This window comes from Mobula hypostoma, chromosome 6, assembly GCF_963921235.1.
Source record: "Mobula hypostoma chromosome 6, sMobHyp1.1, whole genome shotgun sequence".
NCBI lineage: Eukaryota > Metazoa > Chordata > Chondrichthyes > Myliobatiformes > Myliobatidae > Mobula > Mobula hypostoma.
Window position 1 is genome coordinate 65,089,228 of NC_086102.1, and position 15,601 is coordinate 65,104,828.

The 15,601-nt window shown below is 42.4% G+C and overlaps 1 protein-coding gene across 5 annotated transcripts in view; it reads right to left on the bottom strand.

The window, feature by feature from the left end:
• tab3 (TGF-beta activated kinase 1 (MAP3K7) binding protein 3) overlaps positions 1-15,601 on the bottom strand; it is a 136,333-nt gene that overhangs the window by 63,104 nt on the left and 57,628 nt on the right. For 4 of the 5 annotated variants that reach the window (XM_063050900.1, XM_063050902.1, XM_063050901.1 and 1 more), the window contains one exon: positions 4,417-4,611. In XM_063050900.1, coding sequence (XP_062906970.1) covers positions 4,417-4,518 — 102 coding nt within the window. In that variant the 5' untranslated portion in view covers positions 4,519-4,611. Of the gene's footprint in view, positions 1-4,416; positions 4,612-15,601 lie in introns of those variants that run through there. The other variant, XM_063050903.1, reaches the window with a different exon arrangement.

Genomic DNA, 15,601 nt, shown 5'->3' on the forward strand with positions numbered 1-15,601 from the left:
ATATACTTTAGATTTTAACCCCTAGCTCAATCCCAACTCACCCACTTACAGAGATCAAGATTCAGCCCACCTTCAAACTTCCTACTTCAACAAATGAAAAAGTAGGTACTTATTAAACTATGTATATACTTTTTTTTCAGTATCAGTTGCTTAATCAGAGATTTTGTAAACAATGCAGTAGGTACCAAGCTTCTTACAATATACTTTCAAGTTCACCAGACGCACATAATGCTGCTGTAAAAGTCAGAGACAGAAGCAGCTGCCAATTTCCTTTCAAGCTTATCCTCCTGGTTTCCTTCCACAATTAACAGACTTCTGAATTCCAGCTGAACTGCCTCTTCGACCCTGCTTGATAGATTAGCACAAATCTTTATCAGAACTTGCTATTTATTTTGTTTCAAATCCTGTACCGACTTTTTCACCACTCTGCACAACTATTTCTTACATTTTGCACAATGCGCCAACTTGTCTCTGCTTACAGTCACAAAGAGAAATTTCCTAGACTTTTATTTGCAGCTTCACTTGCAATTGAAAAATTTTATTCCCCTCCCTGATGTATCTATTCAATGTTGTTGCATTGTAGCAAAACAAATACAGACAGAATGAGGGATTCAGGTTAAAAGTGGTATTTTCATAACATTCGACAGACTTCATCTGGCCTCAACAAACTTAAGATTCTGACATTTTGCCAGATTTTCTGGCCTGTTTTTCTAAATTTCATTTTATACAGTTTATTAATAATCACTATCATAACACTATGAATACTTCAATTCCACTTGTTAATGTTATTATATACTTATGAACCAGATGTATTTGACTTAGATGCAACTCCTTACTTGATTTGTCATTTTATGCATAATGTAATTTACAATTTAAATCATTCTGCGAATTTTCCATTTCATCCTTTGGCTTCACTTGTTTAGTACTGAGGAAAAATTAGTTGAGCAACATTGTCAATAGATGTAGTGTTCTAAGCATCAACTCTTAAGGCTGATCTTTAGTCTTCTTCCTTAATTTTGAAATATTTGTGCTTTGAAGATAAAACTCCTCACCTGTGTCCCTGGTTAGTTAAGAATTCCTGTGATTTCTGGTTAATTCAAGGTCCTTGGTGATAATTTGCCATTCCAAGTGATATTATGAGTTTTACTTAAAATTAATCAGTTAAGTAGATTTTTTCCCTTTAATCCTTGCATTTTGTAATATTACTTCACTACAATGCATCTTCCCCACCATTTTTGTCTTAGAAAATTACTGGTTTCACAGTTATTATTATTAAACTGCTAAGCCTGCAGTTACTACTTTTTTCTTATTATTATTCCCACATTTAAATTTTTGGTCAGCGATTCATAATGGTATTGGGAAAAAAATATCCCCAGGCTCTGTTGGGGAGTGAAGGATACACATGTACATACAAACACATACGCATACACACACACACATATACAATGCCTATACAAAGTATCCATCACCCCTCCTTGTAAGTTTTCATGTTTTATTGTTTTACAACATTGCAGTGAATTTAATTTGGTTTTCCTGATACTGATCAACAGAAAAAATTTTGTGTCAAAGTGAAAACAGATCTCTACAATGTTATCTAAATTAATTACAAGTATAAAACACAAAATAATTGAATGCCTGAGTATTCAACCCCTTCAAGTCAGTACTTAGCAGATGCACCCTTGGCAGCAATTACAGCCTTGATATTGAGTATAGATCTCTATCAGCTTTGCACACCTTGACAATGCAATTTTAACCCTAACCCAGAGCCTGCTCAGGCTCTGTCAGACTGCATGGGGATCATGAGTGAAAAGCCCTTTTCAAGTTCAGCCACAGTTGGATTGAGGTCTGGACTCTGAGTTAGCCACTCCAGGACATTAACGCTGTTGTTTCTCAGCCATTCCTGTGTCACTTTGGCTTTATGCTTGGGGTCATTACCTTGCTGGAAAACAAATCTTCTCCCAAGTCGCAGCTGTCTTGCAGACTGCATCAAATTGACAATAAACTGGACTGGTCAAAGAACACTGAGGCTGTCTACAAGAAGGGTCAGAGCTGTCTCTATTTCCTGAGGAGACTGAGATCCTTCAACATCTGTCGGACGATGCTGCGGATGTTCTACGAGTCTGTGGTGGCCAGTGCTATCATGTTTGCTGTTGTGTGCTGGGGCAGCAGGCTGAGGGTAGCAGACACGAACAGAATCAACAAGCTAATTCGGAAGGCCAGTGACGTTGTGGGGATGGAACTGGACTCTCTCACGGTGGTGTCTGAAAAGAGGATACTGTCCAAGTTGCATGCCATCTTGGTCAATGTCTCCCATCCACTACGTAATGTACTGGGTGGGCACAGGAGTACATTCAGCCAGAGACTCATTCCACCGAGATGCAACACAGAGCGTCATAGGAAGTTATTCCTGCCTGTGGCCATCAAACTTCACAACTCCTCCCTTGGAGGGTCAGACACCCTGAGCCAATAGGCTGGTCCTGGACTTATTTCATAATTTACTGGCATAATTTACATATTACTATTTAACTATTTATGGTTCTATTACTATTTATTATTTATGGTGCAACTGTAATGAAAACCAATTTCTCCCGGGATCAATAAAGTATGACTATGACTAAGTTTTCCTCTTGAATTTCCCTGTATTTTGCTGCTTTCATTTTACCCTCTACCTTCGCAAGCCTTCCAGGGCCTGCTGCAGTGAAGCACCCACACAACATGATGCAGTCACCACCATGCTTCAAGGTAGAGATGATGAGTTTCTGATGATGTGGAGTTCGGCTTATGCCAAACATAGTCTTTAGTCTGATGGCCAAAAAGCTCAATTTAGGGTTAATGAGACCATAGAACCTTCTTCCAGCTGACTTCATGCCTTCTGACAAACTCTAGCCAAGATTTCATGTTAGATTTTTTTTCCCCAATAGTGGCTGTCTCTTTGCCACTCTCCCATTAAGCTGCGACTGGTAAAGCAACCGGGCAACAGTTATATGTGCCGTCTCTCCCATCTCAGCTACTGAAGCTTGCAACTCCTCCACAGTTGTCATAGGTCTCTTGGTGGCCTCGAACACTAGTCCCCTTCTTGCAGTTACTCAGTTTTTGAGGATGGTCTGCTCTAGTCAGATTTACAACTGTGCTATATTCTTTCCACTTCTTGATGATTGACTTAACCGTACTCCAAGGGATATTCGGTGACTTGGGAAATTTTCTGTATTCATCTCCTGACATGTGCTTTTCTATAACCATTTTGTGGAGTTGCCTGAAGTGTTCTTTTGTCTTTATGATGTAGCTTTTGCCAAGATACTGACTCACCAGCAGTTGGGCGTTCCAGATACAGGTGTATTTTTACTACAATCAATTGAAACATGTTAACTGCACACAGGTCTCCAAGAACAGATCTCAATTTAACTAATTATCTGACTTCTAAAACCAATTGACTGCACCAGTGATGACTTGGTATGTCATATTAAAAAAAAGGGGGGGGTGAATACATATGCAGTCAATGATTTTGTGCTTTATATTTTTAATTAATTTAGATCACTTTGTAGAGATCTGTTTTCACTTTGATATGAAAGAGACTTTTTCTGTTTATCAGTGTTAAAGAGGCCAAATTAAATCAGGGATTAAATCACTGTGATTCGATGTTGTAAAACAATAAAACATGAAAACTTCCGGAGGGGTGGGTGAATACTTTTTAAAGGCACTGCACATATACACACACACACACGCACACACATCCAGATGAAGTAATGTTTTTTCAGATATGCCTGTGATATTAATAGTTTAAAAATAGTTTTTTAAATCTTTAAGATGATGCAAAGACAAAATCCCTATGGCATGTTTCTTCCAAATTTCTCCAAATTGAGTCACAATGTTATTTCTTAAATAATTTAGGATACTTAACGATAATACGATTTTGTTTACTTCTTGTCAACTCTTCTGCAGCTGACACAAGAACAAATTGTGCTCCTAGTAGCATCGAACAATTTATACACTATCTTAAAATAATTTCATACAACATTCAATAGTTGTTAAAACATACTATAAAATATGGTTCGACTGATGTAAAATGTAACATGTACAAGTCTGAAAAAGGGCTGCATATTAGAATGCCTAAGGCAAGTTGGTTAGCAAAAATATTCAAAGGTGCACTAATTCAACATTTTTTTTGGTTAAAGGTAGTGTTTTTAACTCAAATTATAATGAAAGCATTGTCAAGCCCATAACCTGAAGGTCCTTGTAATCAATCCAATAACTGTGGGTGCAGCATATCCACCTGAATTTTTTAGGGAACATTAATTTGCAACTATGCAATTACTTTTAAATCTGCATGAATAACATACAAATAAATCAAACTGTTCCTTTGCTGCTTTATAATGTAAAAAGTATTGAGCAGCTGATATGTCCTATTTTAAACAGTACCTGCAGCATGCACTGAGACACCACTCCTTCTGGGATCTCAGGGAAGCGCTGCCGGAGATCATGCAGCACCTGAATATCAATCTGTTGGCTCCCTTGTGCCATGGTCAGGATTGGATGAATTACTGAAACAGTTACAGGGGATGGATGTCAATGGGCCTGCCAGTGCCTACAGTCCTCCGACCCTTCTGGCATTTTCTGTACAGAAAGAGAAAGATGAGATAGATGTGAAAATGTGAGCAGTGGTTTAAATCATATGAGTTTTATTGGTAGTTAGAACAAAATAATCCCTAGCCCATCCAGCAGTATAGATATATACTTCAGAGTGAAAGAATCTTTGTCTCCAGCCCCAAATAATATTTAAAAACATCCAATTTATGACACATCATAAAATCAAAACATTTCAGAACTTCTAGGCAACAACTAAAACTTTGAGAATTAACTTATACAAATAACTATAAACAATTAGCAGGTGGATGTGTTCAAGGCACTTCCCAAGGCACTTCTACATCCAGAGTAATGTTAGGATTCCTTGAGTTAACAGTGAATGTTATCTGGCAAACTAACATTATAGAATACCTGTTGTGAAATTTCTGCTTCAGAGCTAATTTCCATTTATGAAAAGGGACTCATATTGGTTGAACATAAAAACTTTATAAAAGTAGTGAAACCATTAAAACACTGATACATTTTCTCTTGACTTATCAAATACTGTGAAGATGTCCAAACTCCATATATTTGATGGGAACAGCAATGCATGGCCCAGCAAAGAGAAGACTTTGAAAAATACAGGTTGCACAAAAGGTGCATTTTCTTCCTCTATAACAACAGCTGTAAAACTCTGTTTGAAATGGAAAACTACTTGTAGATGTCGTGGTACCAATACCCCAATTTTTTTTAACCACTGCTGCTCTTAAATGTCAGTAAAACACCTACGTCAGACTATTTTTGTTGACTACAGCATCATCTTCAACACCATAAATTCATCATGAAGCTCTGTGCCCTAAGAGTCAGCACCTCCCTCTCCAAATGGATCCTTGACTTCCTAACAGAGCACGGCCAAACAGAAAAGACAGCAACACCTCCACTACGATTGCTCTCAATAATGGTTATGCATAATATTGTGCCTCTGACCCCTTCTCTACTCCCTGTGCATTCATAACTGCGTGCCTAGATTTCGCTCTGACTCCATCTACAAGTTTGCACTGCAGTGAGCTACATTTCAAACAATGAGTCTGAATATAGGAAGGAGTTAAGAGATCTTAGTAACATGGTGTCACGAAACAACCTTAAACAGACAAGCTGGTTATTGACTTCAGGTAGGGGAGCTGTATTCTATCTACACCAATGGTGTTGAGGTTGAGGGGGTTGAAAGTTTCAAATTCCTAGGAGTGAACATCACCTGCCCTGGTCCAACTATGCAGATGTCGTGGCCACAGAAGCTCATCAACAACTCTACTTCTTCAGGAGGCTTTTGATCTATACCAATTATTAATTGATGTACCATTGAAAGCATTCGATTTCAATGCATAATAGCTTGTATGTCAACTGCACTGCAGATGACCACAAAAAACTGCAAAGAGTTGTGGATACATAATGGAATCCAACCTCCCCTCTTTTAACCCTGTCTGCAATTCTTGCTGCCTCAGTAAAGCAGCCAGCAAAATCAAAGGTCCTATCCGTCTCAGAAATTGTCTATTTTCTCCTCTCCCATCAGGCAGAAGATACAAAACCCTGAAAGTATGCATGACCAGGCTCAGACAGTTTCTGCTCCATAGTTGTAAGGCATAGTTGTAAGGTTCTCCTGTGGATTGAGATGGGCTCTTGACCTCACCATCTACCTCGTCACCATGACCTAACACCTTGTTTACCTGCAATGCACTTTTTCAATAGTACCTATGGAATAGTAACAGGGTTGTCGTGGTGGGAGACTTTAATTTCCCAAAAACGATTGGCATGTCCCTAGAGCGAGAGGTTTAGATGGGGTGGAGTTTAAGTGTGTTCAAGAAGGTTTCTTGACACAATATGTAGATAAGCCTACAAGAGGAGAGGCTGTACTTGATCTGGTATTGGGAAATGAACCTGGTCAGGTGTCAGGTCTCTCAGTGGGAGAACATTTTGGAGATAGCATTCACAATTCCATCTCCTTTACCACAGCATTGGAGAGGGATAGGAAAGCATTTAATTGGAGTAAGGGGAAATATGAGGCTATCAGGCAGGAACTTGGAAGCATAAATTGGAAACAGATGTTCTCAGGGAAATATACAGAAGAAATGTGGCAAATGTTCAGGGGATATTTGCGTGGAGTTCTGCATAGGAACGTTCCAATGAGACAGGGAAAGGATGGTAGGGTACAGGAACCATGGTGTACAAAGGCTGTTGTAATTCTAGTCAAGAAGAAAAGAAAAGCTTACAAAAGGTTCAAAAAGCTAGGTAATGATAGAGATCTAGAAGATTATAAGGCTAGCAGGAAGGAGCTTAAGAAATGAGGAGAGCCAGAAGGGGCCAAGAGAAGGCCTTGACAGACAAGATTAAGGAAAGCCACAAGGCATTCTACAAGTATGTGAAGAGCAAGAGAATAAGACGTGAGAGAATAGGACCAATCAAGTGTGACAGTGGAAAAGTGTGCATGGAACCGGAGGAGATAGCAGAGGTACTTAATGAGTTTTTTGCTTCAGCATTCACAACGGATCTTGGTGATTGTGTAGGGATGATTTACAGCGGACTGAAAAGCTTGAGCATGTAGATATTAAGAAAGAGGATGTGCAGAAGCTTTCGGAAAGCATCAAATTGGATAAGTCACCGGGACCGGATGGGATGTACCCCAGGCTACTGTGGGAGGCGAGGGAGGAGATTGCTGAGCCTCTGGTGATGATCTTTGCATCATCAATGGGTACAGGCGAGGTTCCAGAGGATTGGAGAGTTGCGGATGTTGTTCCATTATTCAAGAAAGGGAGCAGAGATAGCCCAGGAAGTTACAGACTAGCAAGTCTTACTTCAGTGGATGGTAAGTTGATGGAGAAGATCCTGAGAGCAAGATTTATGAACATTTGGAGAGCCATAATATGATTAGGAATAGTCAGCATTGGCTTTGACAAAGGCAGGTCATGCCTTACGAGCCTGATTAAATTTTTTTTGAAGATGTGACTAAACACATTGATGAAGGTAGAGCAGTAGATGTAGTGTATATGGATTTCAGCAAAGAATTTGACAAGGTACCCCATGCAAGGCTTATTGAGAAAGTAAGGAGGCATGGGATCCAAGGGGACATTGTTTTGTGGATCCAGAATTGGCTTGCCCACAGAAGGCAAAAAGTGGTTGTAGACGGGTCATATTCTGAATGGAGGTCGGTCACCAGTGGTGTGCCTCAGGGATCTGTTCTGGGACCCCTACACTTTGTGATTTTTATAAATGACCTGAATGAAGAAGTGGAGGGAATGGTTTGTAAATATGCTGATGACACAAAGGGAGGTGTTGTGGATAGTGTGGGAGGGCTGTCAGAGGTTACAGCGGGACATTGATCGGATGTAAATCTGGGCTGAGAAGTGACAGATGGAGTTCAACCCAGATTAAGTGTGAGGTAGTTCATTTTGGTAGGTCAAATATGATGACACAATATAGTATTGATGGTAAGACTTTTGGCAGTGTAGAGGATCAGGGGGATCTTGGGGTCCAAGTCCATAGCTGCTGCGCAGGTTGACTCTGTGGTTAAGATAGCTTACAGTGCATTGGCCTTCACCAATTGTGGGATTGAGTTTAGGAGCCGAGAGGTAATGTTGCAGCTATATAGGACCCTGGTCAGACCCCACTTGGAGTACTGTGCTCAGTTCTGGTCGCCTCACTGATGTGGAAACCATGCCTCATGAGAATACGTTGAGTGAACTCGGCCTTTTCTCCTTGGAGCGACGGAGGATGAGAGGTGACTTGATAGAGGTGTACAAGATAATGAGAGGCATTGATCATGTGGACAGTCAGAGGCTTTTTCCCAGGATTGAAATGGCTAGCATGAGAAGGCACAGTCTTAAGGTGCTTGGAAATAGGTACAGAGGAGATGTCAGGGATAAGGTGTTGTTGTTTGTGTTTTTTTTTTACACAGAGAGTGGTGAGTGCGTGGAATGGGCTGCCGGCGATGGTGGTGGAGGTGGATACGATAGGGTCTTTAAAGAGACTCCTGGACAGGTGTATGGAGTTCAGAAAAATAGAGGGCTATGGGTAACCCTAGGTAATTTCTCAGGTAAGGACATGTTCGGCACAGCTTTGTGGGCCGAAGGGCCTGTATTATGCTGTAGGTTTTCTCTGTTCTATGTACCTGTTGCACTTTATTTTGCATTATAATTGTTTTACCTTAATCTACCTCAATGCGCCATGTAATGATCTGATCTGTATGAACAGAATGCCAGACAAGCTTTTTACTATACCCTGGTATTGACAATAATAAATTAAGAGGTAATCTCAAAAGGTAATAGGTTCTTGTCTCAAATTGAAGCTGCAGGAGGGTTGACTAGATTTAATCAACAGTTCAAAGAGATCTTACAAGAGGATGGTGATAACGTTCACAAATGACGATACATGAAGGAATGCTTGTGCTTGTGAAAATGAATTAATAAATTAGTGTCACTAAGCTGCAGAAAATTTACACTGGATCTGATATTGCATCCCAGTTCTCCCACCTTAAATTGACATTTAGTTTCCTCACATCTGGAGCTATCAGGTCCACACATAATGGCCTATTTAACTGGCCTGAGGTGCATATAAATTGTTTGATCTGAAGGGGAAAAAGAGCTCCTGGAGCACAGGAAGGCAACTCAACCCAAAATCTTATGCTGGAGTTTTGGAGTATGCAGAGCTCGACGACCAGTTCTGTTAACTGCAAAAGCATTACTTCTACAATTTAAAAAAATATTATCAACAATAATATTTAAAAGCTGTTCAAAATGGGGCAACAGAGCTGAAGACTTGTACAGCACAGAAACAAACCCTTTAGCTCAACTCATCTATGTTGACCACAATGTCAATTTATATTAATCCCAATTGTTCACAATGAAGTCATATCCCTCTACATCTTTCCTATCCAAAGAGCTCTCTAAGACCTTTTGAATATCATAACTATATCTGCATCTCACTATTCCTCAGCAGCTCTTTTTGTATGTAACAACTACCCTTGGTGATTTTCCCACAGACCACTTTTAACCTGTGCCCTCTAGTTTGAGACCCTGCCCCACCCCCCCCCCCACTTGGGACAAAAACTGACAACCCATGCAATGCCCTTCATGATTTAATAAATCTCTGCATTGTCATTACACAACCTCCTAAATTCTAGTGAGAATAATCTAGGCAGTCCAACTTCTCCTGATAAATAAAGCTGCCCATTCCAGGTAATGTCCTGGTGAATCACTTCGGCACAGCTTTTCATTCTTTAACTATCACACAGCCCTCTTGAAGTGTGGCAACCAGCAGTGTCTATAATTCTGGTTGCCACATTTATTCAAGCGTGGCCTAACCAACATTTTGTATCACTGCAATGTCACATCCCAATTCTCACACTCAATGTCTCAACCTACAAAGGAGAGCATGCCAATTGCCTTTTTCACTACCCAATCCATCCATGTCCTAGTGTTCAGGAGCTGTAAGCTTACACCCCAGAGTCTTTCTGTACATCGATACTCCCAAGATTATTACCTCTTCACTCCTCTTCCTTTCTTCACCATCTACTACTCCACCATTTTTTGTGCCAGAGGCAATCTTCCTGACCAGTGTATCTAAGTTTCATTACATTATATATATATAGACACACACACACACACACACACACACATAATAACGACACCAGCACAAATCCCAGCATTTCCAGTTGGAAAACTACCACTAAGCTTTGTTTCCTATCACTAAGGTAAATAAAATGTAGCAAGACAACAATACTAAATAAATACAACTTCCGGACTCTAAAAACCCGAAGTGAAATATTTAAAATGTGAAGTGCACCCTCCTGAACTATTGCCCAACTCACACACACACATCCACCCCATATTAAACCCTGACCCACATGGCTTTACTGTACCACATGAAGTTCTCTTTGCAATGGATCACGTTAGAGATTGTGCATGCCTCACTAAGTTATGCTCCTCTTCCACTCCAGCCCTTGCCAATGACAAGCTGCAATTCTGTCACCTCCCACAAGTAGGGATGCAGTGCATTCCATAAGGTAGCACTGGCCAGCGTGCATCAGAGAACAAATCTGTGGATAACCTTGCACCTCCAGACTTAGTCACAAATCAGCCACTCCTACACAAACCCTACGGGTTGAGCCTTGGCAGCATTTACGCATCACTACCCCAAGGTCAAGCCTCAGTTTGACTTCATTGCGAGACCACAGTCAGTGTGGAATGGAATTAACATCTCTTCCTTGCTGACAATTAACACAGCACACCTGAAGACTATGTGCTTAGCTCATTACTCAAACATCAATAAATTCACTGATGACACCACTAATGTAGGCAGAATCTCAGATGGTGATGAGGCGGCATGCAGGAGTATGAGAGATTGATGGGTAGAGTGGTGGCCCAACAATAATATTGCTCTCAAGAATTACATGTACAAAATGCTGGAGTAACTCAGCAGGTCAGGAAGGATCTTGGAAAGGAACGAAGAGTCAATGTTTCAGGCCGAGACCCTTCATCAGGACTGGAAAAGGAAGCGGAAGAAGCCAAAATAAGAAGGTAGTGTGTGGGGAAGGAGTACGAGCTAGGATTACAAGCCAAGTGAGGAGGAAGATAGTAAGTGGGTGGAGGAAATGGGAGAAAGGAGGGGAGAAGGGCAGCGGGGGAGGTGTCTTCCCTCTCGAGGCAAGAGGGAAGACACAGAGAGGAATGGAAGATGAGAGAAGTGGGTTATCTCAGGTTGGAGGTACAACACCTCAAGTCCTGTCTCGGAAGCCTCCAACCTGGTGGCATGAATGCTGATTTCTCTCATTTTTCATTCTGGCTTCACTTTCCTATCAGTGTCCTTTTTCTTCAGCCTTTCACCTTTTCCACCTATCACCTTCTAGCTTGTACTCCTTCCCCCAACCCTCCTCATTCTGGCTTATTCCCCCTTCCTTTCCAGTACTGATGAAGAGTGTCAGTCCATCATCGACTATTTATTCCTTTCCATAGATGTTGCCTGAGCTGTTGAGTTCCTCCAGTATTTTGTACATGTCACTCTGGATTTCCAGCTTCTCGTGTTTCTCATCTTGTATTCAATGTCAGCAAGACCAAGGAACTGATAGTGGATTTGAGGAAACGGAAGTCAGGGGAGAACACACCAGTTGTATCACGGAGTCAGCAGTGGAAAAGGTTCCTCGGCAACAACATCTCAGAGGATCTATCCAAGGCCCAACATATTAATACAATTATGAAGACACACCAGCAGCTATATTTCATTAGCAGTTCAAAGAAATTTCGTATGTCAAAGACCCGAGCAAATTTCTATTGACGTACTATGAAGAGCATTCTGACTGGCTGCACTACCATCTGATATGGAGGCGCCAATGCATGGGATCAGAAAAGCTGAAGAGGGCCAGGGACTCAGCCAGCTCCTTCATAAGCACTAGCCTCCCCATCACATAGGACATCTTCAAAAGGCGATGCCTTGAGAACGTGCCATCCATCATGAAGGTAGCACAGGCACACGCAACGTTTTAAGAATAGCTCTGGCTAGGACTTCATTCCTTGAAATGTAGAAGATTGAGAGATGATCTTACAGAGATGTATAAAGTCACAAGGGACAGAGACAGTATGCTTTCACCCTGTCTTCTTCCCCCTGGGAATCAAAACCTAGGCATCGGTTTAAGGCGAAAGGGGAAAAATTTAAAGGATACCCAAGGAGTTTTCATGTAAACGTTGGTGGAAATATGGAACAAGCTACCTGAGGAAGTGACTGAAGTAAGTACAATAACAAGATTTTTACTTTATACTTTACTTTATTGTCGTCAAACAATTGATACTAGAGCGTACAGTCATCACAGTGATATTTCATGCTGTGCTTCGCGCTCCCTGGAGTACAAATCGATAGTAAATAATAAAAATTTAAATTATAAATCATGAATAGAAAATAAAAAGGGGAAGTAAGGTAGTGCAAAAAACCGAGAGGCAGGTCTGGATATTTGGAGGGTACGGCCCAGATCTGGGTCAGGATCCATTCAGCAGTCTTATCACAGTTGGAAAGAAGCTGTTCCCAAATCTAGCTATACGAATCTTCAAGCTCCTCAGCCTTCTCCCGGAGGGAAGAGGGACAAAAAGTGTGTTGGCTGGGTGGGTCGTGTCCTTGATTAACCTGGCAGCACTGCTCCGACAGCGTGCAGTGTAAAGTGAGTTCAAGGATGGAAGATTGGTTTGTGTGATGTGCTGGGCTGTGTTCACAATCTTCTGCAGCTTCTTCTGGTCTTGGACAGGACAAATTCCATACCAGGTTGTGATGCACCCTAGAAGAATGCTTTCTACGGTGCATCTATAAAAATTAGTGGGGTTTTAGGGGACAGGCCAAATTTTTTCAGCTTTCTCAGGAAGTAAAGGCGCTGGTGGGCCTTCTTGGCAGTGGACTCTGCTTGGTTGGACCAAGTCAGGTCATTTGTGATATTGACCCCAAGGAACTTAAAGCTTTTGACCTGTTCCACTTGCGCACCACCGATGTAAATTGGGTCATGCGGTCCGCTACTCCTTCTGAAGTCAACAACCAATTCCTTTGTCTTGCTGACGTTGAGGGATAGGTTATCGTCTTCGCACCATGCCACCAGGTTCTTAATTTCCTCTCTGTACTCAAACTCATCATTACCCGAGATACGGCCTACAACTGTGGTATCATCAGCAAACTTATATATTGAGTTCAATGGAAACTTGGCTCCACAATCGTGGGTGTACAGTAAGTACAGCAGGGAGCTGAGTACACAGCCTTGTGGGGCACCGGTGCTCAGAGTGATTGTAGAGGAGAGCTTGTCCCCTATTTTTACAGCCTGGGTCCTGTCTGTGAGGAAGTTGAAGATCCAGCTGCAGATCTGAGTGCTAAGGCCCAGGTTCTGGAGCTTAGGAATCAGTTTATTTGGAATGATGGTATTAAAGGGAGAGCGGTAGTCAATGAAAAGGAGCCTTACATATGCGTCTTTATTCTCCAGGTGTTCTAAGGAGGAATGTAGGGCCAGAGAGACAGCATCTGCCGTTGAGCTGTTGCTCTGGTAGGCGAACTGCAAAGCGTCAAGGTTGACTGGTAGACTGTGGTTGATGTGGTTGAATCAATCGCTCGAAGCACTTCACAGCAATTGATGTCAGAGCCACAGGTCTTTAGTCATTCAGGCATGCCACCTTGCTCTTCTTCGGCACCAGGATTATCGTTGCCTTCTTAAAACACAAGGGGATCTTAGACTGAAGCAAGGAGCAGTTGAAGATGTCAGCAAACACTCCAGCTAGCTTGCTTGCATAAGCCCGGAGAACCCATCCTGGGACGCCATCTGGGCCCGCCGTCTTCCTTGGATTTATCTTCAGGAAGGCCCTTCTAACGTCCTCCTCGGTGACAATGAATCTCGATGCCACCAGGTCCGGTTCATCCAGAAGGAGTGGGACTCTCCTCTTCTGTTCGAATCTTGCGTAGAATACGTCAAGTTTGTCAGGAAGAGAAGCGCTACAGTTATTGATATTCCCAGCCTTTTCTTTGTGCCCAGTGATCTTGTGCCTTGGATTTATCTTCAGGAAGGCCCTTCTAATGTCCTCCTCGGTGATGATGAATCTCGATGCCACCAGGTCCGGTTCATCCAGAAGGAGTGGGACGCTCCTCTTCTGTTCGAATCTTGCGTAGAATACGTCAAGTTTGTCAGGAAGAGAAGCGCTACAGTTATTGATATTCCCAGCCTTTTCTTTGTGCCCAGTGATCTCATTTAGACCCTGCCATAGTCTACCGGCATCCCTCTGGTTAGCCTGAGCTTCCAACTTGGCTCGATATTGCCTCTTGGCGCCCTTAATGGCTTTCCAGAGTTCACTCCTGGATTCCATGTAGTGACGGGTATCCTTGGACCTAAAAGCCACAGCTCTAGCCTTCAAAAGGGATCGGACCTCATAATTCATCCAAGGTTTCTGGTTAGGGAATAACCGGATCGTCTTGCGAGACAGACAGTCCTCTGTGCATTTCCAGATAAAGTCCGTGACAGCTGAGGCATACTCGTAGAGGTTAGCTGCCGAGTGCTTGAATACTAACCAGTCCACTGATTCAAAGCAGTCATGGAGGACCTCATCCGTTTCCTCCGTCCAATGCAACACCACTTTTGACATCGTGACCTCCCGCTTCAGTTTCCGTTTTTAAGCCAGGAGGAGGAGTACGGCCTGCTGGTCCGATTTTCCGAAGTGAGGTCGTGGGACGGAATGGTAAGCATCCTTGACTGCTGTGTAGCAGTGGTCAAGTATATTTGGGCCTCTAGTGGGGCAGGACACATGTTGGTATAACTTTGGCAGCGCCTTTCTGAGGTTGGGCTGGATAAAGACCCCGGCTGTAATGAGCCAAGCCTCTGGATACCTGGTCTCAAGTTCTCTGATGTTGGCATACAGTATGTACAGAGCACACTCTACGTTCGCCTCGGGGGGAATGTAGACCGCTGTCAGTATGACCGAGGTGAATTCCCGTGGCAGATAGTAGGGACGACACTTCGCCGACAGGTGTTCCAGCTTCGGGCTGCAGGAGCTTGTCAGTGCCACTGTGTCCGAGCACTACGCAGTGTTGATCAGTAGGCAAGACACCACCTCCCCTCGTCTTGCCCAAAGACGCCGTGCGGTCCATCCGATGGATCGAAAATCTCTCCAGTCAAATGGCACAGTCGGGGGTGGCAGGGGAGAGCAAGGTTTCGGTGAAACAGAATACACAGCAGTTCTGCATCTCCCTGCAGTATTTCAAAAGTTACTTGTACGGGTACGTGGATAGGAAACATTGAGAGGAATATGGGCCAAATGTGGGCAAAAAATAATTGGCTTAAGTGAGCAGCATCTTGGATGGCATGGGCCAAAGGGCCTGTTTGTGCTGTGCTACTCTATGGCTCTCTAAAATTAAGTATTACGTGAAAGGGACAGAAAAGTGAATTTGAGGATCAGCTCTAATTCTATACAAGACTCGAGGGTCTGAATGGTCCACTTGTTCTACTGTGGAATGGTTAAGTATAACAGATTCCTACAAATTT